The sequence below is a fragment of the Mirounga leonina genome, unplaced genomic scaffold (assembly GCF_011800145.1).
Source record: "Mirounga leonina isolate KUSES-001 unplaced genomic scaffold, KU_Mleo_1.0 Mir_170, whole genome shotgun sequence".
In the NCBI taxonomy this organism is placed as follows: domain Eukaryota; kingdom Metazoa; phylum Chordata; class Mammalia; order Carnivora; family Phocidae; genus Mirounga; species Mirounga leonina.
In genome coordinates this window covers 23,523,988-23,549,972 of record NW_023270433.1, presented here as the reverse complement: position 1 = coordinate 23,549,972, position 25,985 = coordinate 23,523,988, and the positions used below count along the sequence as shown (strand labels likewise).

The 25,985-nt window shown below is 41.9% G+C and overlaps 1 protein-coding gene across 2 annotated transcripts in view; it reads right to left on the bottom strand.

Moving 5' to 3' along the window:
- The window catches only part of ELP1 (elongator complex protein 1), a 75,950-nt gene that overhangs the window by 35,606 nt on the left and 14,359 nt on the right, over positions 1–25,985 (bottom strand). For both annotated transcript variants that reach the window (XM_035016124.1, XM_035016123.1), the window contains exons 7-26: positions 22,307–22,392; positions 20,323–20,419; positions 19,932–20,022; positions 18,767–18,890; positions 17,702–17,795; positions 14,913–15,143; positions 13,727–13,897; positions 12,619–12,718; positions 10,137–10,319; positions 7,796–7,902; positions 7,380–7,483; positions 6,661–6,714; positions 6,472–6,577; positions 4,951–5,066; positions 4,513–4,586; positions 3,696–3,774; positions 3,521–3,600; positions 2,007–2,150; positions 1,812–1,897; positions 1,377–1,525 (exon numbers count right to left, since the gene is read on the bottom strand). In XM_035016124.1, the coding sequence (XP_034872015.1) occupies positions 1,377–1,525; positions 1,812–1,897; positions 2,007–2,150; positions 3,521–3,600; positions 3,696–3,774; positions 4,513–4,586; positions 4,951–5,066; positions 6,472–6,577; positions 6,661–6,714; positions 7,380–7,483; positions 7,796–7,902; positions 10,137–10,319; positions 12,619–12,718; positions 13,727–13,897; positions 14,913–15,143; positions 17,702–17,795; positions 18,767–18,890; positions 19,932–20,022; positions 20,323–20,419; positions 22,307–22,392 (2,276 nt within the window). The remainder of the gene's footprint in view (positions 1–1,376; positions 1,526–1,811; positions 1,898–2,006; positions 2,151–3,520; positions 3,601–3,695; positions 3,775–4,512; positions 4,587–4,950; positions 5,067–6,471; positions 6,578–6,660; positions 6,715–7,379; positions 7,484–7,795; positions 7,903–10,136; positions 10,320–12,618; positions 12,719–13,726; positions 13,898–14,912; positions 15,144–17,701; positions 17,796–18,766; positions 18,891–19,931; positions 20,023–20,322; positions 20,420–22,306; positions 22,393–25,985) is intronic.

Below are 25,985 nucleotides of genomic sequence, written 5' to 3'. Positions count from 1 at the left end.
CAGGACCCTGAGATCATGACCTGAGCTGGAATCAAGAGTCAGATATTTAACTGACTGAGCCACCCCGGGATCCCACCCTCCAGCAAGTTTTAAAACAAAGGTAAAATTGTACTGAGTTAAAGACAAAACTCTAAGACCCTGCCAACTAAGATTTTATTAGCACTAATTGTCTGCAGCTCTGTGCCATGCCCCGGAAATTGTTTTCTTTCTAAAGAACAGATGCTCCCTGTTCTTAATACAGTTTCACTGAGCAGACAGGATAAATACACATAAGAACAATCTAGAAAAAAAAGAAAGCCCAAAGGAAAAAATAATTAAATACTCAAGCATGTAATATAGAGAACTACAGGCCAAAGTGTTCAATCAACAAACATTTAGTAAGAATTTGCTCTGTATAAAAAATACAACCAAGCCCTACCCCCAGGAGACCTACCACCTAGAAGAGGAGCTAGAATGATATGCAGGGATAGGCACTGGGTGCAGTGGAAGCACTATGTGGCCCACCTCATCCAGTCCCCACGTGGCGGGCAGGGAGGCAAGAATGGAGCACTGGCAAGAGGCTACCTTGGCCTCCTTTGCCTTAGACGAGTGATAATCAGCTTGGCGAATGGAGAGGTGGAGAGTGGTGAAGGGAAGCAGAAGTAGCGCTACCTGCAGAGGGGGTGAGGGGGTGTGGCGGCTGGCGGGGGGCGGGGTACAAAACCACTACAGGCTGAGCAAAAGGAACAATATCAAGAGACAAGCACAGACAGATACACAGAGACCACATCCTGGGGGCAGGGGCTTAAGCAATATGATGGCTTCTGAACTTTATCCTAGGGGCAATGGAGAGCCCATGAAGGATTTTAAGTAAAAGAATGAAGGATCAAAATTTTGTTTTTGGAAAGATCACTCTGGCAAGAGCAAGGAGAGGGATGACAGGATGAAACTAAGGCTGCAGAAACTAGACCAGATCAGGGGCGCCCAAACTTTCCAACTGCAGCATGCTAAGGTGGGACGAGAGGCCCCAAGCCTTCCTATTCTCCGTGTTCCCACTTTGCAGCCCCATAACAAGGAACTGGACGGGAATCTGAATCATTTGCTCTATTTCCTTTACAAGAGGAGAGTTCATTCACACATATGCCCATAATCTTACAAATAACCAAGTAACTTGATTTCACTTGTTCCACCTGGCATTCCAAACACTTTGATCAGCCCTGAACTCTGACAGAGATGGGGCTTAGAGGCAGGCATCCGGGAAACGCCCAGCCCTGCCCCCAGGCCTGTACTCGCTATATTCATGTCAGCAAGACCCAGCGCTGCTGGGGACAGGGTTTCATACTGCCATGACTGCAGAAGCAAGACCCGAAAGGCCATTAAGTAGCGACTGCACCTACCTTCTGTGACTTCTCAGCTACCATGAGGACCAAATCAAAGTCATAGGTCCCGAGAGAATGATCATATAACTCATTAACATCTACCAGAAGCAGTAGATACTTCAGGGCCTCTTCAGCACTCACAGCATCAGGAACAGGTGGAGTACTGCCTGTCAGTGTGTAAGAAAACAAAACACAACAAAGCCGTTTGGGGAAAAAACCGACGTCTCTAGCAACACAACCAAAAAGACAAAGTAAGTGATTCTCTTGACAGAACTGGATGCCACAGGACTTCTTCTGTACGTGTTTTGTAGGGCAGTGCTCAAAAGAAAGGACACAGGTCTTAAAATGGCAACCCCAAAGCCCCACACTGGGTGATGGGGCACTGATCGTGGTCAGTGAGCTCCCCAGAAGCCTGGAGGGCTGGTGACACACTGTCTGTGAACGGGTCTCTACCTTGAAGCTCGTGTACCTTCTGCAGCACAATCTCCAGCTCTGGGGCTGTTTTCTTCACGTGAGAGGTGAGTATGGACAGGCAGTACCTGCGGTGGTAAGTGGAGAAGCCCAGAATGAGAAGGACGAACAAGCGGAGTAAGGATAAGAGTACACCTCGGTGACTCAAGAGATGCCAACTAATGACAGCGCACATACTTGTGGGGGTTTATGCTCTCCATGGCTGCTCTCAGAGCGTCACAGACAAGGTCTACTTTTTTCCCATCAGGATCCTTGGACGGCTGGACAGTGCTAGTGCTGGTAACTGGTGGAGGATACATGGTCTTTGTAACATCCTCTTCCCTAAGAACAAGTTATTAAGAGGTCACTTACTGCTACCAAATGATGAACATATATCCAGGCAGGCGGAGGAGGGAATAAAAATGGCTTTTGGACAACAGATTCATCATATTCACATAAGGTGAAAAACGAGGAAACAAACTGAGAAATGAAAACATTTTCATATAAGACTCGTCCAGTGATGTTATAGATGTTTTATTCATATTAGCCCCAAACTGGGTACAGACAGGTGTCCAACTCCAAGGGAACAAATAAACAAATTGTAGCATATCTGCACTAGGGCACACTACTGAGGGGTAAACATGAGGGAACTAGTGATACCAGTAAAGTATCTCAAGGTAATATGCTGAGTGAGAGCAGCCTAACTTACACAGAAGAGTAAATACTATATGCTTCCACTTCAAGTTCAACAGGCAAAACTCATCTATGGTAAAAAACTCACAACAGTGGTTGCCTAGGGAGTGGGGACAGGACTGACTGACATGAGGTTTGGAGGAACTTTCTGAGGTGAAGGAAATGTTCTCTATCTCAATAGAGGTCTGGGTTACACATTGGTCAGAACTCACTGAATAGTGCACTTATGATTTATGCATTTCACCACATGTGAATCTGACCCACAGAGAATGCACTCTACTCAGCATTCTACGAAGTGAAATACTGAGACATAAAGTGGACTGAAGGCTACAATTAACTTAAAATTTGCCTTAAAAAAGACGAATGGAGGGGCGCCTAGGTGCTCAGATGGTTAAGCGTCTGCCTTAGGCTCAGGTCATGATCCTGGGGTCCTGGGATCGAGCCCCACATCTGGCTCCTGGCTCAGCGGGGAGCCTGCTTCTCCCTCTCCCTCTGCCTCTGCCTCTCCCCCTGCTCATACTCTCTCTCTCTGTATCTCTGTCTCTAACGAATAAATAAAATCTTAAAAAAAAAAAGATGAATGATGGATGGATAGATGGTACATCGTGACAAAGCAAATATAGGAAAATACATACTAGAGAGTCTAGATGGTGGTACAGGATGCTAACTGGACAGCTTTTCTTATATGTTTAAAATGTTTTCTTAAGTTGGAAAAAAGTCATTGCAGAAAAACATACCATTTGATTTCAATTTCCTAAGACAAATAGTCTTATATATACACTTAGAAATAGTCAATTATAATTCTAAATGACATGTTTTCAAGTCTTAGTTTTAAATAGGCTGTTTTTAAAAAGAAGAGAGAAGGGCAAAAATCTATTACAGGTGGCATCTGAGAATTATAGTGATTAAAAAAATACCAAACACAAAGTTAATTCTTCTCCTTTAGCTATTTATCTGTTTGATTTCCTAAACTAGATAAATTATGGATATGATACTCAGGAATTATTCAAAATACTTACTTCAATTCTGTGAAAAACAAATTAATATGATTTACAGAATCTATCTGTCTTACGAAGGTTTCCACATTTTCAAGAAACACCTACCCAAAAAAAAAAAGGACAAAAAATTTTAGTTCCAATCACATAGGATCAAGTCTAAGGTAAGCTAGAGTTAGTATCAGATTTAGAAAGTTACCTTAGGGTTGTGGTCATGAATCAGATTGAGATTAATTCTCAGTTTCCTCATGCATTCAAATGCTTCCTTAAACATCAGTCTGTGAAGAGGCAGAGAGAATGGATGGAAAGGTCATTTTACAAAAACTAAACTCCCTGGATCCAACACCATTATTATGATATAAACCAGTTATAATTAGATTATAGTCCAAATGCCAAACAACTACTACTGGATTTCTACTCTCAACTCACAGAATGAAAAATCAGGTACCAGATTCGCTTGCCTTCGTAAAAGACGGAACTTAGTCACCATGGCAGTCTGAGGACTATACCCCCACATACACATGACCAAAAATCATCACCGAACTTAGGTCTACTTTCTCTTTAACAAAATGCTAATAAAGACAAAGTTTCCCCAAAATAAACTGACAATGGACCATTTCCTTCACAACAGTGGCTCAGGCATTTTTGGGTCACAGGCTCCTCTGTACATCTGCCAAAAGCCTTAGGCCTTCTGCCCGAATAAATACACACAGACACAGTCTGGTGCAATTTCCCTGGGTTCACAGAGCATCTAAAACCTATATGGATCCCCTCAGGCTAGGAAACCCTGTCTTGTATGATGCGTTTCATGATTCTTTCTACTAAGAATATTTACCAGACTAGGTAATTATTAAAATCAAAGTGTAGGAGGAAAAAAAGCCTCTGAGAATCTGATTGAAGACATGTGTATTACAGGTTTTCCATACTTCTAAGTTTTAAAAACTTTAATAGAATACTTACTATCTTCACATATAAGTCATGACAACAAGCAAACTAGTCATATACATGGTTCTTACTTGTCCAGCCACTTCCGAATCTGAGCTAAAACCAGAGCTTGATGATGAACAACTTCTAAGTTTCCCCTTGGCATCTTAAATAAATCAGAACAATGTTTTTAATTAAATAGAAAAAATTTAAATACCCAGGATACACAACTTCACCTAACTCAACTCTTCACAGAGAACTACCATGATCCTGTAAAATGAGCACACTTCTAGCAGAATCTAGCTGTGCTCAGTATTTATTTTGATTTCCCAGAGAAGCTGCCCTTCCAGCCTTGCTGGGCACAGTCTGTATGAGCACTCCTTTGTATAAAGCTAATGGAGAACCTAGCAAGGAATGGCTTATAATAAACTGCTACAAATGATAAGAAGGCCTAAAATACAATCCGCAAGAATTGTTTTGTATTGACAGCCTAACGACAATCAGAAACATAGCCTGAAAAATCAGCTTACCTGTAATATAAGCTTTGTGTCCTGGGGAACAACGGTGACAATACGTGAACCCCTCTCCACCTTCCGCAGAGACTCCCCTTTAGACAGATGGCTGATGCTCAGACCTGCATGTAATGCTAAAGACACCACTGGCTAAGCCAGAAGAATCACTGTCATGATAAGACACTTGCCATTAACTGAGGTCAAAACTGAACATATGATCCAAAATAGAAGAAAGCAGGGTCGCCTGGGTGGCTCAGTCAGTTAAGCATCTGCCTTCGGCTCAGGTCATGATCCCAAGGTCCTGGGATCGAGCCCCGCATGAGGCTCCCTGCTCCGCGAGGAGCCTGCTTCTCCCTCTCCTTTTGCCCCTCCCCCCCGCTTGTGCTCTCTCTCTCCAATAAATCAAATCTTAAAAAAAGATTAAAACAAAACAAAATAGAAGAAAGCAATTAACAACAACACCCCTTTGTTCTCCCACTCAACCTTAAGACTAGTAAACTTTCTCATCCCTAGAACTTGCCCTCTCTCACAGAGCCCACGCATATTCACATATATAGCTTCTCAACTGATTGAGAAAACACAGGGAGGATGCAGTGTCTCTACTTATTAGCACTATCAGTACAGTATAATCACATCAGTGAAAGATTCCCAGTTGCCACGTTAGAAGCAAAGATAGTAACTAGAGTTTTCTAGAATAATGAAAATACACACACACACACACACACACACAGTGGGGGGAGGGGACACATGGAATTGAAGGAGAAATGGACACAGTTTCCTATAAACCACAAGATGGAGTATTTCAGATCTACAGTGGAGTGTGGTCATAGTGAGCAAAGGAAGATTACAAAGAAGTTAGAGCCAGTTTGTATCTGCATGGTAACCCAAGGATTGTTACATAATCCTGGAAAATTCTGTTGAATTTCACAATGTTCTGCTCCAGGAAGGACATGGTCTGGAAGTCTTTGCTAACCCGTGAAGAACATTGAACTGAGATATTGTGTTGTGATTAGGGGCTAAGTACGTGAACTCTAAAGGATTTCTTTCTTTTTTTTTTTTTTTTAAAGATTTTATTTATTTGACAGAGAGCATAAGCAGGGGGAGCGGGAGAGGGAGAAGCAGGCTCCCCATTGAGCAGGGAGCCCGATGAGGGCTCGATCCCAGGACTCCGGGATCATGACCTGAGCTGAAGGCATCACGACCTGAGCTGAAGGCAGACGCTTAACCGACTGAGCCACCCAGGCACCCCTAAAAGAAAGGAAAAGTCTTGGACTTTTCCTTATTCTAGAAAACTCTAGTTACTATCTTTGCTTCTAACGTGGAAACTGGGAATCTTTCACTGATGTGATTATACTGTACTGATAGTGCTAATAAGTAGAGACACTGCATCTTCCCTGTGTTTTCTGAATCAGTTGAGAAGCTATATCTAGGACTCTATGATAAAAAGCCAAAGGAGGTGGTGAACTTTAAAGTCATCAAGACTTCAAAGGACAAACGATAATAGAAGAGGGACTATTTTCTACTATACTGAACACTTACTGTTAAATGAAGCATCTCTCAAGCAAAAACACTGGCAGGTATGGGAATGGGTTGTCAACAACAAAAATTCACCATATACTGCAAATGATGTAATATTCGAAGCAACCTACAACAAGGCAAAGGGGAAAGTTAGCTTTATTACTTGGAGGCAACACTGAAAAGTACCCTGCCCAAAACAAGCCTTGTTACCTCAGTGTCATTGATGAAAAAACGACACCTGTCGCTCAGACCAAGGACACATTCCTGCAAAGAAACAAAACTGAAATTACAAACAATTCTAACCAAACTGGTCAAACCTAATTTTTCTATCACATAGTTCTACTGCCCTGTGGTTTCATATCTAAGTCCATGTCAAGACTGAATACAGACACCCATCCTCATAGCTACCATCCTCTCAGTAGCCAAAACCTCAACACTCTTCCACCACACCCTGTTCATTTCCTTCATTCTATCAGAGGGGATCATCATATCTATATTATGAGCAGGGATTAGTCAGCTCTTTTGTTCTGTAACTGCTGTATCCTACCACCCACCACAATTACAGACATTCCAATATTTGATGAATGGCAACCTCCTGAACACTATTTTTGAGATTACATTTTTGCTGTCCCCAAATGGTATTTAAATAAAACTGATGATCTGTACAACATGGACTAAAAGTCTGCCAACTGCATTTTTCTATCTTTTAATTTATACCTCCAAGGAAAGGAATCAACTAACTACTACATACATGCCGGACAATCTCTTAATCCCACTTCACAGATGAAGAACTGAGGCTCCGAAATTTCTCACTGTTGCCCTGAGATTAAGTGGAGACTCAAGTCTACCTCCAAAGCCCATATTTTTTTACCTAATGCCAGCAATTCCTGGGCCACTGTTCTAAGTGGTAAAGTTTCCTGTTCACTTACCTCTCCTCCAATCATGGCCAATTCAGTCTGTGTGCATGCATAAGGAAACCGAACAGGAAATCCACTGGGGTTCTTCCATGGTTCAACAGCCAGAGAGGGTGACTCTGCAGGATTGGCAGATGAGGTTTACAAAAAGCTGGTATGCTCACTGTAAAACACTGTCACATCAAGACTTGCTGAGACACTTAACATGCAATTGGGATCACTTTCCAAATATATTTTGGAAACTCATTAAAACACTCTGGTCCATTACAGAATACACCTGCCAATTCCACTCTACAGCTTAGGGTTTTCCAGGACAGTTAAAAGACCTAACTGTCAATGTAGCATTGACAAGAAACTCTTAAGTACACATCCTCAAGAATTAAACATTTATGTAAGTCATAAACATGCTTTCCGAAAATTCTGATACTCACCCCAAAAGTACTTAAGTATCTGGCCACCAGCCAGCTGCAATGCTACTGACTTGGTCTTGGAATTGCAACACAGACTGATTATGACTCCATCCACTGTCACAGATGAACTGACAAAATTAAAAAAAGAAAAGTAGTAGCATTTCACTGATTTTGCAGAAACAGGTAAAGAAATAAACAATTTCCCTTTGGGCTGCACTGCCTATTTCAATACAATATATACATACTACATACATACACATGCACACACACACACACATATACACACTGATAAATATTTCCAGCAGAAGGCCAAAGTAATGACCTGTCACATGACAATGTTTTCCATAATGCCAATAAGCTAGGTGTCTAAGCTGTGAGGTCATCACTCGCATTCTGGCAGCAACTTAATACAACTTATAACAACTTATTGCCTTCCTTAGACATGCATGGTATCATTTCTGTCTCCTTAAAATATATACTGTAGTAAATAAAGCAGTGAGTCTGCAGGAAAATGAGCATACTCAGTATCTCTTACTGCTATCATATTCATTCATGGAAATCTGTGGGTCTTCATTAATTGAGAAGAGGGGAATCTGTTACTGTCATATTTTTTCCTGTGTCAATGAAGAGAGTAGACGTGTCTTAAAAGTAAGTGGAAGAGGTAGCAATAAAAGCAAATGTTGCCAATGCTAGTATTTATTCAAAGAGTTTTTAGCCAATACACAAAAAAGTCAAAATGCCCCAAATTTTGTGAGGATAAATGATCTGCAAATAGGTTAAGAGAACAGACTCCAGAGTGAGACTGGCTGGGACTGGATCAAGGCTCTACCTGCATGATGCCAGGCAAGTTACTGAACCGCTCTGTGCCTTAGTGGTCTCAGCTATAACACAAGAACGCTAATAATACATACTTCAAAGTGGCAGCGTGAGAAAGAAGTGTTACCATAGAGAAAGCATTGAAAAGAGTACCTTTTACAAAACGTAAGCTGTTATAAATGTAAGGTATTAAAAGCTATAAGCTGACTGAGGGACTTTATATTCCCTAAAGACATTAATATTTTATATGAACAAAACAGCCTTTTTTTGAGAAACAAAAGTCAAAGCAGAAATGTATTTTAAATGACTTCTCATTTCCTTTACAGCAAGTGAGATGATCTAGCCTTTTTTCCTGCAAGCTGATGGTAAAGAATTTCAAATTCGGAGAAGCAGAAATGTGTACAATTTAGGTATTTCTAATGTAAATTGCTCTGCTTTTTATTATTTTTTTAATTAAGTTTTTATTTTATTTCTAGTGTAGGTATCAGTGTTGTATTAGTTTCAGGTGTATAACAGAGTGATTCAGAACTTCCAGACATCAGCCGGGGCTCATCATGACAAGTACACTCTTTAATCCCCATCACCTGTTTCACCCATCTTCACCCCTCCATTCGCTCTACTTTTTAAAAGTAAGCTCCTGGTTAACTGAGTGTTGCATATAGCTAGAACATCTCCTGTAACCATCTGGATATTCACAAAAGCTTTGTAAAAATATGAAGCACTATGAGTCAAAGATTAGGAGTTAACAACTACACTAGAATATGTTTTGTGTATACCATGAAGAAGAGTTCCTAATTTTACAGCAAGGGTTTTCAGAATTGAAATCTAACTAGGAAACCCTTAACTACAAGTGAGTATGAGGATTAATATCAGCTTATGTTTAATGTGCCAAGTTCTGACATCGAAAGTCTGAGGATTTCTCAGAGCTGTCCACGCAATGCCATCTACTGCACAACGGGGCTTGAGTTAGAGACACTACAGAAAACCGCATCCATTATCTGATACCTGTGACAAACATGCAGTCCGGAATCAAAGCAAAACTCAGGGCCAGGGAGCAGTGAAATTTTAGCAAAGAGAAACAGAGACGACTGTCTAGTAGTACATGTAGTCAAGCGCCAAACAGAACAAAGAGAAGCCAAAAGCAGCATTTTGAAGTCACCACATCCAATGAAATGCATGTACACAGACCTTATCATTGATTTTAGTAACTAACAAGGGTGACCACAGTGGCTAATTCTCTTGGGCTAACAATTACCCTGCTGGAATGTAAGTATATGCTGAATTAAAAATTGTAACACATCTTCAAAATGTTTTGCCCCATCTGTTAGTATTTGTCCTATGTTCCACCACCTCTTGATGCATTTTTAGGTCTGTATTTTGATGTGACTCAAAACTACACTTAACGCTCTTGCTAAGTGTGTTTAACAAAGCAACTACTGCCCTCAACCTTGCTCAGTAGAAGTCAAAAGAGTCCTATACCCAGAAAGACAAAAGTGTAATTCAATCGGCTTATGAGCACACAGAATGCAGGGAAGCGTCGCAATACCTAATATTGAGCTGTCCGTGCTCGTCATCCGTCTCAGAAGGGGCCACAGTCAGATGGTGAATGACAGACTGTGCGCTGGACTGACTGTGACTTACAGCCAGGAAAACGTCTTCCTGAATCCAGGTGAGAAGGCTGAGCTTCAGTGGGTTTACTTCTTGACCTTCACCATTCTCAAACTGAATTCTGTTTTAAATATTGAAGAATATCCAAGACATGAATAAAGCCCTAATATCACTGAGATTTTCTTTTTTTTTTTATTCTTATGTTAATCCCCATACATGACATCATTAGTTTTAGATGAAGTGTTCCATGATTCATTGTTTGTGCATAACACCCAGTGCTCCATGCAGAATGTGCCCTCCTCAATACCCATCACCAGGCTAACCCATCCTCCCACCCCCTCCCCTCTAGAACCCTCACTTTGTTTTTCAGAGTCTATTGTCTCTCATGGTTCGTCTACCCCTCCGATTTCCCCCCCTTCATTCTTCCCCTCCTGCTACCTCCTTCTTCTTTTTTTTTTTTTCTTTTCTTAACATATATTGCATTATTTGTTTCAGAGGTACAGATCTGAGATTCAACAGTCTTGCACAATTCACAGCGCTTACCAGATCACATACCCTCCCCAGTGTCCATCACCCAGTCACCCCATCCCTCCCACCCCACCCCCCACTCCAGCAACCCTCAGTTTGTTTCCTACAATTAAGAATTCCTCATATCAGTGAGGGCATATGATACATGTCTTTCTCTGTTTGACTTATTTCACTCAGCATAACACCCTCCAGTTCCATCCATGTCGTTGCAAATGGCAAGATCTCATTCCTTTTGATGGCTGCATAATATTCCATTGTATATATATACCACATCTTCTTTATCACTGAGATTTTCTTAAATGAAGAATGAACCACCTTGTATAGAGTCAGTTCCTAATTATTTGGAGGGACAAAACCTGAGGTAATGCCAGAATGTTCTTCTATTTAATATTTAGGTTTCTTATATTCTGAGATCTTTAGATTTGAAGAGAACACTTCAGGAAACTGACTACACAAGAAAATCACTTGCCCCAGGCCCTACAGTAACAAACCCCAGAGGTTTTCCACTGTCACCACTTATCAGCATTCAAACCAGACTCCAGCAGATATGTGGGTCTTGGCAGAGTGGGTCATTTTTAAGCATTTCACATTAAAATGACTAATTAGCTTCAGAGACGGTTTCTTTGGCCTCTAACACCTGCCTCCTGTAGCATTAACACATCAGGGGACAGCACGTTTTTGCCAACTCAGGCAGGAACCCACAATGGCTACTTCTCCTGCCTTTTAGCTTAAGTGGCAAATCCTCCGCACGCACTGAAGAAGCTGTGTCACTACCCTGATCTTCCTACTCAAACAGCTCTCCCTGGTCTCAGCCCCTCCACTGCGTTCTTCCCCACATCGGGGCATTCCCACCTCTGGTTCCCACTGACACGTCCTGTCAACCACAGCCAACACTCCCAGTCCGTCTCTGCCGGTCCTAACCTGATCTCTTCTTCAAAGATCAAGATAGGTATTCATGTCCTTCATGAAATCTCCTAAATGACTGGGAGCTATACTTCTCTCAATTTTTTAAAAATTATATACTAAATTGCTTCACGCTTCCTAGTTTGCCTTAAGTCTGTCCTCTAGTGGGTTCAATTCTGTGAAATGAAATAACCCACATAAATGTTCTTTGAAAACGGCTAAGCATTATACAGACAGCCCCCAAATCATACACAGGTTAAAAACTTATACACATTCATTGAACATAGTGCATATATTTAAGAAACATATTACTTATGAAATTCACTTATTTTAGTCAGTTTACTGTCCCTATTAATTTATAAATAAATGCTCTCAGGAGGCAGAGTTCAATAATTACGAACATGTGCTTATCAAGTAGAATAAAATCAAATCCTGGATTCTCACAGAAATGGTATTAGAATTAATAATTAGCTTCAGGGTCATTTTACAATACTTATCATGTGCCTGAGGTACTCATTTATATCCAACCGTTTATAATATCCTTTCAATGGGAAAACACATTCTGATTTCCAACCTGAGAGACTCAAAACGCAGCAACCTGAAGTTGTGGAGTGTGGATGCGACAAAGACAGAGACCGCATTCAGTCAGCCATGTGTGAACAACACAGACCCCCTCATGTACGTAAGCAAACGCAGCTTGGTCCTATCATCCTCATCTCCACATTTCCCACGTGGTCTTTCCTGGAAAACCAAGGGCTGTTGGAGGAAATGGGTTCTAAGCCAGCTACCAGCCTGGCTCCATGGCCACCCACCAGCACATGGCATTCAGATGTACCGGTAACTGACTTCCACAGCAGCCTGAAAAACCTGGGCTAGGCACTGCATCTACTCCTTGTCCCACTCAGCAACAGGCACAGAACAGGAAGAGCTGGCTGAATTTAGGCCTCAGTGCTGTTCCTGGAGGCCCCAGGTAATCAAGAACAACCTACTTGTATCTCTTTTCCAGATGAGGTGTTCTAAGAGAAACTTTAAATCCATTTCCACCTACAGCTCCCAGCTTCACTGTAGGGTCCACACTTGGACTATCACCTAGAACACAAAAATGCAGTTACTATCATAGTAAACTACACACATTTTCCCTGATACTAAGGGTACTGAATTCTGCACTTAGTGGGTTCTAGAAGGTAATCCACTTTAGATATAAAGCAATCAGAAACAACCACATCTCAACCTCTTTCTTAAATCTGTCTGCCTTTCAGGCTGAGAATTCAGGACGATTTGAAAACAAGGCTGCCAGTATCATGTGCCAGTATAATTTACATGTTCATAGAACTCACAAATAAAAACACATTTCAGCTTCTCCTGGACATCAGGAAAGCAACCAGCAACTGACAGAAATGGGACGGTGGAAGGACAACTGGATTAGAAGCTAGAACACCTAAGCTGAGATCCTCGTCCATTCTTGTTTAAGCAAACTGCAAACACCCTGGCATTCTCTTCCTTCGTCTATAGAACAGAAAAACACCAGATCTGATGCCGCTCCTAGGAAAGCTGTGAGATCAACTGGAAATATGTGCAAAGGCAATGAGAACTGTAAACGACGTTAAAGACCCAGTAAAATACTATGCTACTGGGGTGCCTGGGTGGCTCAGTCGTTAAGCGTCTGCCTTCAGCTCAGGTCATGATCTCAGGGTCCTGGGATCGAGCCCCGCATCAGGCTCCTGGCTCAGCGGGAAGCCTGCTTCTCCCTCTCCCCCTGCTTGTGTTTCCTCTCTCGCTGTGTCTCTCTCTGTCAAAAGATAAATAAAATCTTAAAAAAAAAAAAAAATACTATGCTACTTCCAGGGTGAATGTTATTCTTAAATCACTGACACTTTAATAAGCAAAAGGAATTGCTCTTATGAGCCACAGTGGGATTAGACCCCCTCCCATCCCAAAAAATCCCACAAATCAATTATATATCATCATGATAATGATATTAATTACAAACTTCAAAGTTTTTAGAAACACTGGAGCTAAGGCAACACCACACTATCACTTGATTTTGTGCAGGAGGGACTTGGTTCAGAACATCCTGAACCAAGTTTTTGAACATACCACATTTATAAACAGAAATCTGGTTACTGGCGTCTAGGACTGCAAGGTCATTACTCTTTTGGGGGTGTGCAGAGAACATGACTTGATTTGCAGGGTGTGGGAGCAGCAGTCGATAGGTGCACATGGGAGGTGGAACCACACTCTGTCGGAAGACTGTCACCAATACCCTGTCTGCGTAGGAGAGGGAGAGAGGAGATTAGACACATGGATGCTTAATTTGTAAAATGAAGCATCTGACAGCACAGTACCACTAACTAATAATGGGGGTAGAAAACATACAGCAATTCCTAAAAATGTTTGGTGGTTTTTTATTATAAATAAGCTTAAACACAGTATACAGGGAAAATTAAGTGTCAGGGCTCTGTATCTGGCTACTGTCACCTCCAGGCCCAGAGCAGTCCAACTCCTGCGAACAAGGGCAACAAGGCCAAGGGTTCTAGCTTGAAACCAAGGCCAGCAACCAAGTCAGACTGAACCAAGGGAATGATTCCCTTGAAAATCATTAAACCACATCCCTATACATGTTTTTAGTAATATGACATATCTGATTAAGTCCTCTGGACAGAACATATGATTGTAAAATCAGTATTAGGACTACTACACAGAACAAAATTAGAAACAAGTTTTTCTTTATGTTACCAGCATTAAGTAAACTGTCTTTTCAGATGACTATTTCTTGTCCCAATTCCCTCCCCCTCATCAAACAAAAAACACCAACCAATCCTCACACTAGACAGATGTCTGTGACTTGAACATATTGGAGAGATTATGTAAATGACAAGTATTTTATCAAAAAGCAAAGCAACCCAGTTGGGGGTGTGCAAGGGTCAATGTAAATCTACGGCAGGGCAAAAAGGAAGGCTAGTACACCCAACACCACAAGACACTGCTATCTTCTTCCATACCTGGGGTCAAAATTTTCAACGTCTTCAAAGGCCAGACAAGTAAATTCGTGAAGACTATGGATGGAATTGGGGTGGGCAGGGGTAGGGGTGAGGAGGAAGGACTATGGTTCTCAGGAGAGTACATGCCCCACTAAGGGCATCCCCATCCACTCAAAACAAAACAGGAAATAAGTAAAAATAAACGAAACCACCAACGCAGACACAAATCAAAATTCCCCAGTTTTAGTCAAACCACCACATCTGCAGGCACAGGCTCACGGACACGCTTCCCAGCTCCTTACTTCCATCAATGACAGCCACGTTTGCCAGGTCACTGGAACTCTCTCCCGAGCTCCGGTCAGTCGTCCAGCACCAGTCGTAGCAGAGGTAATGCCAGCCCTGACAGAGAACGTGCAGCCGGGACGGGGTCACCAGGTCCCACATCAGAGACACGAGCTTGCTCTTCCCGCAGGTACTGAAGGACAGACTCTGCTTGAGATACCAGTGATAGTTGCCCACAGTCCAGAGCTGCACTGCAAGGGGAAACGCAAGGAGGGCCGTCAGAGGCCAGACGACCAGACCTCCCATCACCTGCTTGATGGGGATGGGGGCAATTGTTTCTTTTTCAAATGACCCTTCCTGCTCAACCTCTTCATCCAAATAAAAATATTAACAATAATATTAGTCAAGAAGTAGTTTTCCATGGGGATGAACAAAGGCCAGAAGCACACATGTTAAGGTTGTCTCTACTTTCAAACTTTAGGATCATGAGGACTGAAAATTACTAGGACAACAGTGCTTTAGTGAGTTGTTTTTTCATAAAGATTTAGAAAGAAGAAAATTAGGCAATTAGATTAAAAGTATTAAAACACTCAATCTGAGAGCACGAGATTAGCATCACTATGCTGTATTAGGCTTAAGATGCTGATTCTTTTCCCCCAGGAGCTTTCCCTACAGTTCTGTCCCAGGCCATCTGGTATTAAGCATGACTCAGCTCTCCAAGGAAAATCACTACTTATCCTGTATCAGCAACTGTCCCTTCCAACATCTGTTAAAAGAATAAGACCTAATCCTGGGGCGGGGAGGAAATGGGGGAGATGTTGGTCAAGGAGCACAAACTTTGAGTGCAAGTTCCGGGGATCTGATAAACAGCATGGTGACTACAGTTAACAACCTGTGTGGTGCACTTGAAAGTCGCTATGAGAGTAGGTCTTAAATGTTCTCACCATATTAACCAAACTGGGAATTATGTGAAGTGAAGGATGTTAACCAACTTCACTGTGGTAAGCATGTCACAATATACACATGTATCAAATCATCCCAGTGTACATCTTTTTTTTTTTTTAAATATTTTTATTTATTTATTTATTTGAGAGAGAGAGAATGAGAGACAGAGAGCATGAGAGGGAGGAGGGTCAGAGGGAGAAGCAGGCTCCCCGCCGAGCAGGGAGCCCGATGCGGGACTCGATCCCGGGACTCCAGGATCATGACCTGAGCCGAAGGCAGTCGCTTAACCAACTGAGCCACCCAGGCGCCCCATCCCAGTGTACATCTTAAGCTTACGTAGTGTTGTAGCTCAACAAAGCTGGGGGAAAAAGACCTAATCGTGTTGAAACCAACCTTTATTAGAACACTTCTACCTAGCTGTAAGTTGCTAGGATAGACCACGTACTCATGCTCTGTGAGGACAGACGATGGGGCTGTTCTTGCGCCACACTTTTATCCCAAGCGTATCACAGTGCCAGCCCCTGCCACCCTGCCTAATCAGAGGTTCACTCCTCTGGCTGCACGTTAACAATCACCTGGGAGCTTTTTTATTTTTTCAATTCAGCACTGATGTATAGTCCCCATTCTAACACACTGAATCCAACTCTGAAATGAGGCCTGGATGGCATTTTTTTCTTAAAGGCACAGCCAGCGTTGAGAAGGACTGTGTCATGAATGAATAAATAAACGACCTTCTAAATAACATTTCAATTAAAGAAAAAGTTCTATTGATTAAAAAGTTTGAAAGCCACTTAAAAAATAACCAAGTAAAAAGATTTAACAAAAATGTTCAGTGCATTGCTGTTGATACGAAAAATTATAAAATTTTAAGTGCCTAACAGCATGAGATTTAATAAGCTGTGGCACAAATGAGTATTATATAGCAATTTAAAATGATGCCTATGGGTACCTGAAATGGAAACATGTCTATGACGTTATAAATCTACCTGTATCACATACTTAACAAAACTGAGATCATAGCCATACTGTTTTATATACATAAAATCTGGAAGACAAGAAAATTTTAACAGTGCTCATTACTGAGCAACAGAATTATGGAAAAACTTTTGTTTCTTCTCACCTTTACTTCCTAATATTTTCACAGACTACACATACACTGGAAAATACATATTTACAATCTGATCTACAATAAAAAGGTATAGAGATGATTCTTACTTGTAGCTAATGCCGTTTCTCTTTCACTGCTAGTTTTCCTGTGTCTAGCACTTTAACTTCCTGTAGTAACACCATCCATGCACAGAAAGCACTGATGACTTGTGATGGTTAGTTTTATGTCAACTAGGCTAGGCTATGAGGTCCAGCTATTTAAACAGACACTAGTCTAGATATTGCTGGAAGGTATTTTGTAGATGTGATTACCCTTCACAATCATTTAACTTTAAATACAGAAGATTATCCTCCATAACGTGGGTGGGTCTCACGCAAAGAGCTTGTGGCCTTTAAGAGCAAAAACTGAGGTTTCCCAGAGAAGGAATTCCTCAAGAATGTAACACAGAACCTGCCTGCGTTTCCAGACTGCAGGCCTGTCCTTACATATTTAAGACTCAAGACTGCAACATCAACTCTTACCTGAATTTCCCACCTGCCAGCCTGCCCTGATTCTATTTGTCTAGAGAACCCTGACTGATACATGACTAAACTCCATAAATAATCAAAACCAAACCACTCCCTCATCTCTACCTATCCCCTTAGTTATCTCTGATTGTACTACAGGACAACGTAGAGGAAGAAAGGCAACTTCACAGCCCACTACTTTCAACTACATTTTATGTGGCATAAGGCTGAGACACTAGCGCAGTTTTACCATAGGTTTTTAGAGTGCAATTTTCTTCCCTCTGAAGGTCTTCCAGCCAAACTGCAAGCACAGTGGAATCTGCATTCCAGAGCAGGCCATTTACCTAGTAAGGAAAAAAGACGTGTCACTGGCTTTTACCTATGTATATACTTCAAAATCTTTACAAGAGCTGAGTTCCCCACTCTCATAAACCAAATAATCCACTACTTGAGCTGATCCCAGGCTATAAATTATGAACTTACGGAATCATTAAACAAATCTAGGTAATATGTCATTATATGTAGTAGATGTTTAAAAAATGCATTATGCTTAAAAATTTAAGACTTAACCAAATTACAAGTTGACATTTTTAGACAATCAGGGAAATTTGAACATGGACTAAGTATTAGATAATACTAAGGAATTACTAATAATCTTGTAAGGTTTGATAATGGATTTGTGGCATTATAAAGAAAAATATTTCCTTACCTGTTAGAAATGAGTATTAAAAATACAATTTCTAAAATTAAAACCCCAGGAAACAAAACCATGTGCATGTGTTTAGGTTAGAAAGTGGTGATTGGGCGAAAACTCTACAAAATGTTGGCATCTGTTGAAAGTGAGTAAAAAGGACATGGGCGTTCATTAAACTCTTCTCTCAACTTTTAGCTTCAAGTTTTAATTTACATGTAACATAATTTTAAATTATGTGTATGTTTACATAATTAAAGCTTACCATTTGGTGTTTCTGCTCCAGTAAAAATCCTAATGATACACAAGTGGCTTAAGGTTTAAATGTTATTAATGAAAAGTATCTACCATTGGAAGCATTATGCTTTTGTCCGGATAAACAATACAAAGGAGAATTTCTATTTCTATCTGTGTTTTACCTAGGGCAAGAAAGAATGCCATTTCTTCTTTGCAAAAGATCCTTAAAAAAAAAATCTCTCTTTCAAAAAAAATTCATTTATAAGAACCCAATATTTTTATTACTGTCTACTCCAGAGCTTCTCTTTACATGCCCGGATCAGATATAAGCCTCTACAGCTATGGAAAGTCCTCTCAATCTGATGGTGAAACAACTCAGGCACTTACCTTAACCTCATCTTTGAGGAAAGGAAGCGTAAAATGTCCATGAAGAAGGCCATTTTTCTCAAAAAACACAATATCCTGCTGATTGGGTTTCTCTTGTGTAGACGCAATCAAACTACCTGAGGGCCTTAAAGCAAACCCTGAGTGTTAGGACATCCGAAAGTGCAGCCAGCTGGCTAAGAACAAGAGGAAAGTCAGAGAAATGACTCTTCCAACAAAAAGTCTCTACCCAGGAAGGTTTAAACCCCACACGTCTCTTGGCAAGCACTTCAGCCTCATGTGGACTACACCTGCCCAAAGGAGAGAGTGCCTCTTCCTAATTTGCACAAAGGCTCCATGTGCCCACAAAGACAAATTTAGACTGCACCAATGTGACTTTTAAATAAAACAATAAATTTTTAAAACTATTCCAAGTATAATATCCTATAAAAACAGTGTGTTTCTCCTTCAAGTATATGACTTCAGCAACTAGTCCACACTCAGGTAGGTATTTAAGACTTCTCAATCTACTTAAAACATTCCAATTACCTCATCTTATTCATATTTGTCTCTAATTTAAATACCTCTCTTTGCTCTGTCATTCAATTGTCACTCAAATACTGCTGGGAAACATGATGTCTAAAACCCAGAGACCTAGGGGTTTGGCATGTAACCGATGCTCCTGAGACAGGACACATCTCTTCGGTCTTTACTCAGGGCAGGTGCAGACATGGGACACGAGGTAAACTGAGCCTGAATCCAGCCTGCACGTTCCTCAGCAAGCAGAACCCTCTAGCGAAAGAGCTTGTGGCTTGTGCCGAGAAGAGAGCCCTTTTCCTAGTTTTCACCAAAGCTCCACTGCCCCAAAGAGCTGTGTAGACTATGACTTCCCTTGTAAGCACCACTTTCTGTCACAGCCAACGGCTTCCTACAGGCCCGCCCTATAAGCTGTAAAATGTGTGGGCCTTGGAATGATGACATCTGGGAAGAAGCTCTGAATTGACTATTCAAATTGAATTCAGACTTCAGAAAAATTAGAAAGAGAAAGATACAGGCTTAGAGCCAAATGAGGAGAAGTTAATATCCTTTTGTGTTATAGAAACACCTGTACTCAACAGGTACTAGCACCCCAACCCCAGTCCAAGATACTCCCCGAGGAAGAAGTTACAAGGTTTCTTCTCCCACTCACTTCCAAGCCAGAGCTGGTCCCAGTCCGGCCACAGGCTCACTGGTTGACTGCAAAGCAAACTCTCGGTTCCATACTCTGACCTTCCGGGCTCCTGTGTAGCAGGCAGAGTTAAAATAAACAGACAAACTTAAAATGTTGTCAAGTCAGAACTATTCAAACATCTCATTAATAAAACCTGCCAAGTAGATTAATCTTGTTAAGAATTTGTACCCAACAGGTAGGAGGCTGGACCAGATGACCTCAAAGAATTCTTGCAGTCCTTAGCTCTAAATTCATTTAATGTCTAAAGCAGCACCTTATATGTATAATTTTAGAAAGCAAAAGGAAGAAAATTTTCTTGAACTTCATAAAATAAAATTTCTTTTTTTTTAACTGCAATTTATTTCCATACCTGTCTCTGGGCAAACAACACTCACAGCAAAAAACTGGCCATCACCACGCCATGTCACTTGTGGTCTATGGTCATCCCAGGGCAAAGCCGACTCGTACTAAAGACGGGAAGGAACACAAATGTTACTGGAGGACTTAAATGGCCCAGAATCAAACAAGCCCCAGGCTATTAAAGTTAAATCTTTTACTTGAGATCTCAACTATCTAGAAAACCAACTTCACAGAATCCTCAGGAACCCTTCTAGAAGGCCTCTTAGACCCAGAAATCATCAAGAAAAGAGAACAAAACAAAATCTGTCTTCAGGCATTAAAAAAGTGGCCTCCAAGCACTGCAACAGAGGAAGAGAGCTGTAGATCTGGATATTCTGCCAGGTAAGTAGGATGAGGAAATAAATGTTTTGTTTATCTAAATGGAAGAGGGTAGAGTTCTGGTTCTTTGATTACTGTGTAAGCTTCACAACAGCACAGAGATGACTTAAGAAGATGAGAGGAAGGCAGCCAGGGAAAACCAGAGGCGGTAAAGCCAGCAGCGATGATGAAAACACAGAAGAGTTCTACGTTCCGCAGTATGGGAAGAAGAAAGGTCTCCAGCGCCCCCTGCACCTCAATCCTGAAGGCCTTGAAGACAGGCTGACTCTGCAGGGTGGGGAACAAAGGACCACCCGAGCACCTATTCCAGTAAGAGGGTGCAGCAGCATGGCTCCAGCGCCACGGTCTGCATGGGAGGGCATACACAGGCAGCCTAACAAGACCTATTATTCTCAATGACACTGCCCTACGGCGGAGAACATAAACCTCCTCTAGTGAATGGTTAAGAGATGACAGACGAGGGGCGCCTGGGTGGCTCAGTTGGTTAAGCGACTGCCTTCGGCTCAGGTCATGATCCTGGAGTCCCTGGATCGAGTCCCACATCGGGCTCCCTGCTCGGCGGGGAGTTTGCTTCTCCCTCTGACCCTCCCCCCTCTCGTGTGTTCTCTCTCATTCTCTCTCTCTCTCAAATAAATAAATAAAATCTTTAAAAAAAAAAAAAAAGAGAGATGACAGACGAATTACATGGAAGCTGGCCAGAAATCATTGCAGACAGAAAAATGTAAATGACAGATGATATATTATTGATTCACCTGTCCCATGGAGCTCATGGAAATGTCTACATGTAACATAAATGATATGCTTCCATTTGCTCAGCCCAAATCTTGGGATCATTCTCAATTCTTCTCTCTCACCCCACATTTAATCCATTATCAGTAACTCCTATAGGTCTACCTTCAAAAGGTATTCATAAAAAAGGAAAACAAAGAGTTTCATCCAAAGGGAAAAATCATAAAAAGTATCTAATATAGGGGCGCCTGGGTGGCTTAGTTGGTTAAGCGACTGCCTTCGGCTCAGGTCATGATCCTGAGAGGGATCCTGAGACAGAGAACATGAGAGGGAGGAGGGTCAGAGGGAGGAGCAGACTCCCTGCAGAGCAGGGAGCCCGATGCGGGACTCGATCCAGGGACTCCAGGATCATGACCTGAGCCGAAGGCAGTCACTTAACCAACTGAGCCACCCAGGCGCCCAAATAAATAAAATCTTAAAAAAAAAAAAGTATCTAATATATAGATGTAGGAAAAAAGTATGAAAACACCCATGGAATGATCAACAGTGAATTAAGGACAGCAGCTATTTCTGGGAAGGAAGGAAAGAGTAACAGGAAAGGATACACAAAATGCTTCATTTTTATCTGTGATGATATATTTTTTAAACTGAGTATTGGTTATAATTATTCTCTATACAGAAAAGAAATTACAAAGCAACTTGGCAAGGAAAAAAGGTCTTTCTAGAATGACTCATTCCCTAAGGGCTCAAAACTGTTTCAGTTTACTAAAGCACAAGAGCTCTGTCCATTATTAGCCTCTAACAGGACACCTAGAGTTCCTGGTACATGGCAAAACTTCTATTTGTTCCAGTCAAGGTTCTGTGTCCATCAGACCAATCAAACTTACCGTTTGCACCTGAAAGGCTGCTTGCCGGCCTTCTGATCCATGGAACTGCGTCTCCTTCCTGCCCCACCCAACAGTGATAAACTTGCCTAGGGAACAATTGATGGAGAACATGCAAGACAACCAATAAGCTAAATTAAATGAAATAAAAGCAGTTTCATTGCTATTCTTTATTAAGTTAGTCATTGGCAATTACTTGGGTCCTCCGAGACCTCTCAATAAATTGACCAGCACTCAATATTTGAAAAACCAATATTCCATATTATACGCAGCAGTGATTTTTGAAGAATTTGAAATGGCCTTATTTGGGAAAGCACTTTACTGCCATTTTATATATTCTAAATTCCCTTGATGATAGCAATTCCCACTTTGCAAGTAAGAAGAATGAAACACGAAGAATTTACAAGACACATCCATGGATAAGAACATTAAACTCAAGACGAGAGCTGGGAATAAAATTCTGATTATAAGTATTCAGTCAACTAAATGTATCCAACCTCCCTATCAGTGGTGAAAGGAACTGTAGATTATGGAATTCACTCCTCACACAGACACAGAGACAGAGACAGACCCTCCAGTGGAAGAGGCCAAAATTAGAACACAGGGTATCTGCCTTCTAGCCTGAGGTTCTCTCTAAATCATAATGTTTCTCTTGCATAAAAGAAGAAATCAGAGATGCTAAAATAATGCAGCCCCCTATTCCTGAAGGAGAATCAGGCATCCACCAGCAACAGGTACTACAGAGATGTCTCTAAAAGCTTCAGCCAGATCCAAAACCCAATACTTCCCTCCTGCCATTGATCCTGATGAAGCAGGGCTATTTATAATTTCTATATATTATGGGTCAGCATGACCACTTCCTGTCTGCTTCGCATGGGCCCATGTGAGTACTATAATACCTCAAAGCACACCTTGCAGCTATCTATGAACAGCAATGCCCACCCCGGTGCACACCCTTGTGCTTCTGAAACTTTCCAGAGAGATGTAAAGGACCAAGGAATGAAGCAAAAGAACTTTTCCAATGGGATCAGACAGTAAGTGGTGGGGTTATAGCAGGTATCAGCAAACTACAGCCTATGTCTACATTTACGAATTAAGTTTTATTGGGGGCGTGTGGGTAGCTCAGCAGGTTAAGCGTCTGCCTTCAGTTCGAGTTATGATACTGGGGTCTTGTGATCGAGCCCCTCATCGGGCTCCCTGCTCAGCAGGGAGCCTGCTTCTCCCTCTCCCTCTGCCACTCCCCCTGCTTGTGTGCGCACTCTATCAAATAAATAAACTACATCTAAAAAACAAAACAAACTTTTATTGGAACACAGACATGCTCATTCCTTTATGTATTGTCTATAATTGCTTTCACAATACAATAACAGAGGTAACTGCAACAGAGGCTAAATAGCCTGCAAAGCTGAAAATAACTGCTATCCAGTCCGTCACAGAACAAGTTTGTCAACCCCTAGGTTAGAGGAAAAATACCTATTCACAACTCCACAGAATGATTCTTTTGTACTGACAAATGTATGCCTAAGACCTAGGATGCTAACTTGGACCCTTTCTCCCTTGACTTACACTCTATTATTAGGCTTCTTCTGAAAAAGTTAGTTGGATTAGCCAGGCCCAGTGCACTTTCCCATCCAAAGGTGTGCTGGTTTCTTCTTCTATGACTATCTTCAAAAATGGATGCCCAGGAATTCCACCACAGATCCCAGACTCTTCTAGCACCATACCTGTCCCTGACCAAATTCACGTCCTCCCAAGACTGGAAAGATTCCCTCCATGCCACTGACTCCCAATCCACAGGTCTGGCCTATCCTGAGCTTCAGCTACTTATGTCTGCCTACTCCACATGGTGATCCCATAAGGTCCTTAAACAAACCAAAACTCACCAGCTACTGCTTACAAGCTAGCACTTCTCCATCCACCGTCTCAGTTACTGGTACCTTTATTCCCATCACCTGAACTTCTGACTACAGTCCCACTAAACTCTTTCTTCCTCAGCTTACATACCCAAACCCATTTATTTCACTTTTTTTTTTTTTTTTAGATTTTATTTATTTGACAGACAGCAAGAGAGGGAACACAAGCAGGGGGAGTGGGAGAGGAAGAAGGCTTCCCACTGAGCAGGGAGCCGGATCCTGGGATCATGACCCGAGCTGAAGGCAGACGCCTAATGACTGAGCCACCCAGGCGCCCCTTATTTCACTTTCTAAACTGCTATTTCTCAAACTGGCTAGGACGGCAGGGCAACCATGCATACATATTCCAATGACATTTCTCAGATAATTCCAACAATGTATTCCCCTCCTGAGAATCAAATTTTTTCTGAATTCATTCCTTCTTTTAGCCCACACCCACCTTCCTTATCTGGATTCCTGTAGCACTATCTGATCACCCTGACTCCAGTCTCTTCCCTCTCCAGTAATCAACCAGTGAATCTTGGGTCATCAAAACCGTTAATGGCTGAGCATCTGTATATCCAAATTCCCTCCCAAACTCAATCAAAATCTATCCTGTTTATTTCAAGCCACACTCATGTCCTGCCAGCAGCAATACCGAAGTACTCACAGCTGCCTGAACAAGCCATGACTCGTCTATGTAGCATCTGTGCCTTGGAATGGGCTAATTCCATTGCTTAGACCCTCCACCCTCAACTCTCACCGACCCAACACCAGTTCGGCCCAGCCAAGACTTAGCTCACGCCAGCCTCCTCTGGGAAGTCTTCCCTGTCCACTGCTCCCTTCCTCCCCTCATGCTACCCTAATGCCTGCACATCATGTTATTATGGGACTCCTCAAAAGAAAAGCTGAATTATCCACAGCACCAAACACACTGCTGTGTTCATCGTACCTACTCAAAAATCATTTCTGAATAAATTATTTTTGAATGAATAAATGAGTAGCAACTTTCTAAATGATTTCTGAGTTGGTAGAAGAAGGCATGAGGTCAGGAATCAGTAAAAGTTAAAATCCCTTCTCCCCCCATCCCTCTCCTCAATCAGGCCATCTATCTGGTGCCCTCGTGTTGGTCAGAGCTTCTTATATACAATAAACATCTCTCCCCTTCTCCCCCCCCTTTTTTTTAAAGATTTTATTTATTTATTTGACAGAAAGACACACAGCGAGAGAGGGAACACAAGCAAGGGAAGTGGGAGAGGGAGAAGCAGGCTTCCCGCAGAGCAGAGAGCCTAATGTGGGGCTGGATCCCAGGACCCTGGGATCATGACCTGAGCAGAAGACAGACGCTTAATGACTGAGCCACCCAGGCTCCCCAGCCCTTCTCCTCTTTCAATACTCCCAAAGCTCCAAGGCCCAAATCACCTCAGCTAGGTCTTAGCAAGAGAACAATCTGATGGCTCCCATGAAAATACAGAGTAAGGTCTAATCAGTAGGAACTAAAACTCAGCCTTCTATCCCACCTCTCTTGTTTTTGCCCCAAAACTGCACCCCAGAAATGCTCTCTTTATTTTAGCTAACATAGTTCCTTTCGTTGAAGCCCCAGCCTAAGCCTGTCCCAAGGTTTGGGCAACAACTACGTAGGTGACATTAAGCAGATTTCTGTTCCCCAGGTTACTGGCAAAGTGAACTCTCAGACTTGGAGAGGCACCAGGGGTATGCCTTTTACAGTCTGGAATGGGCTAAAGGGATGGGCTTATCAGACATTTAATGCACAAGGCTATATGTTTCAT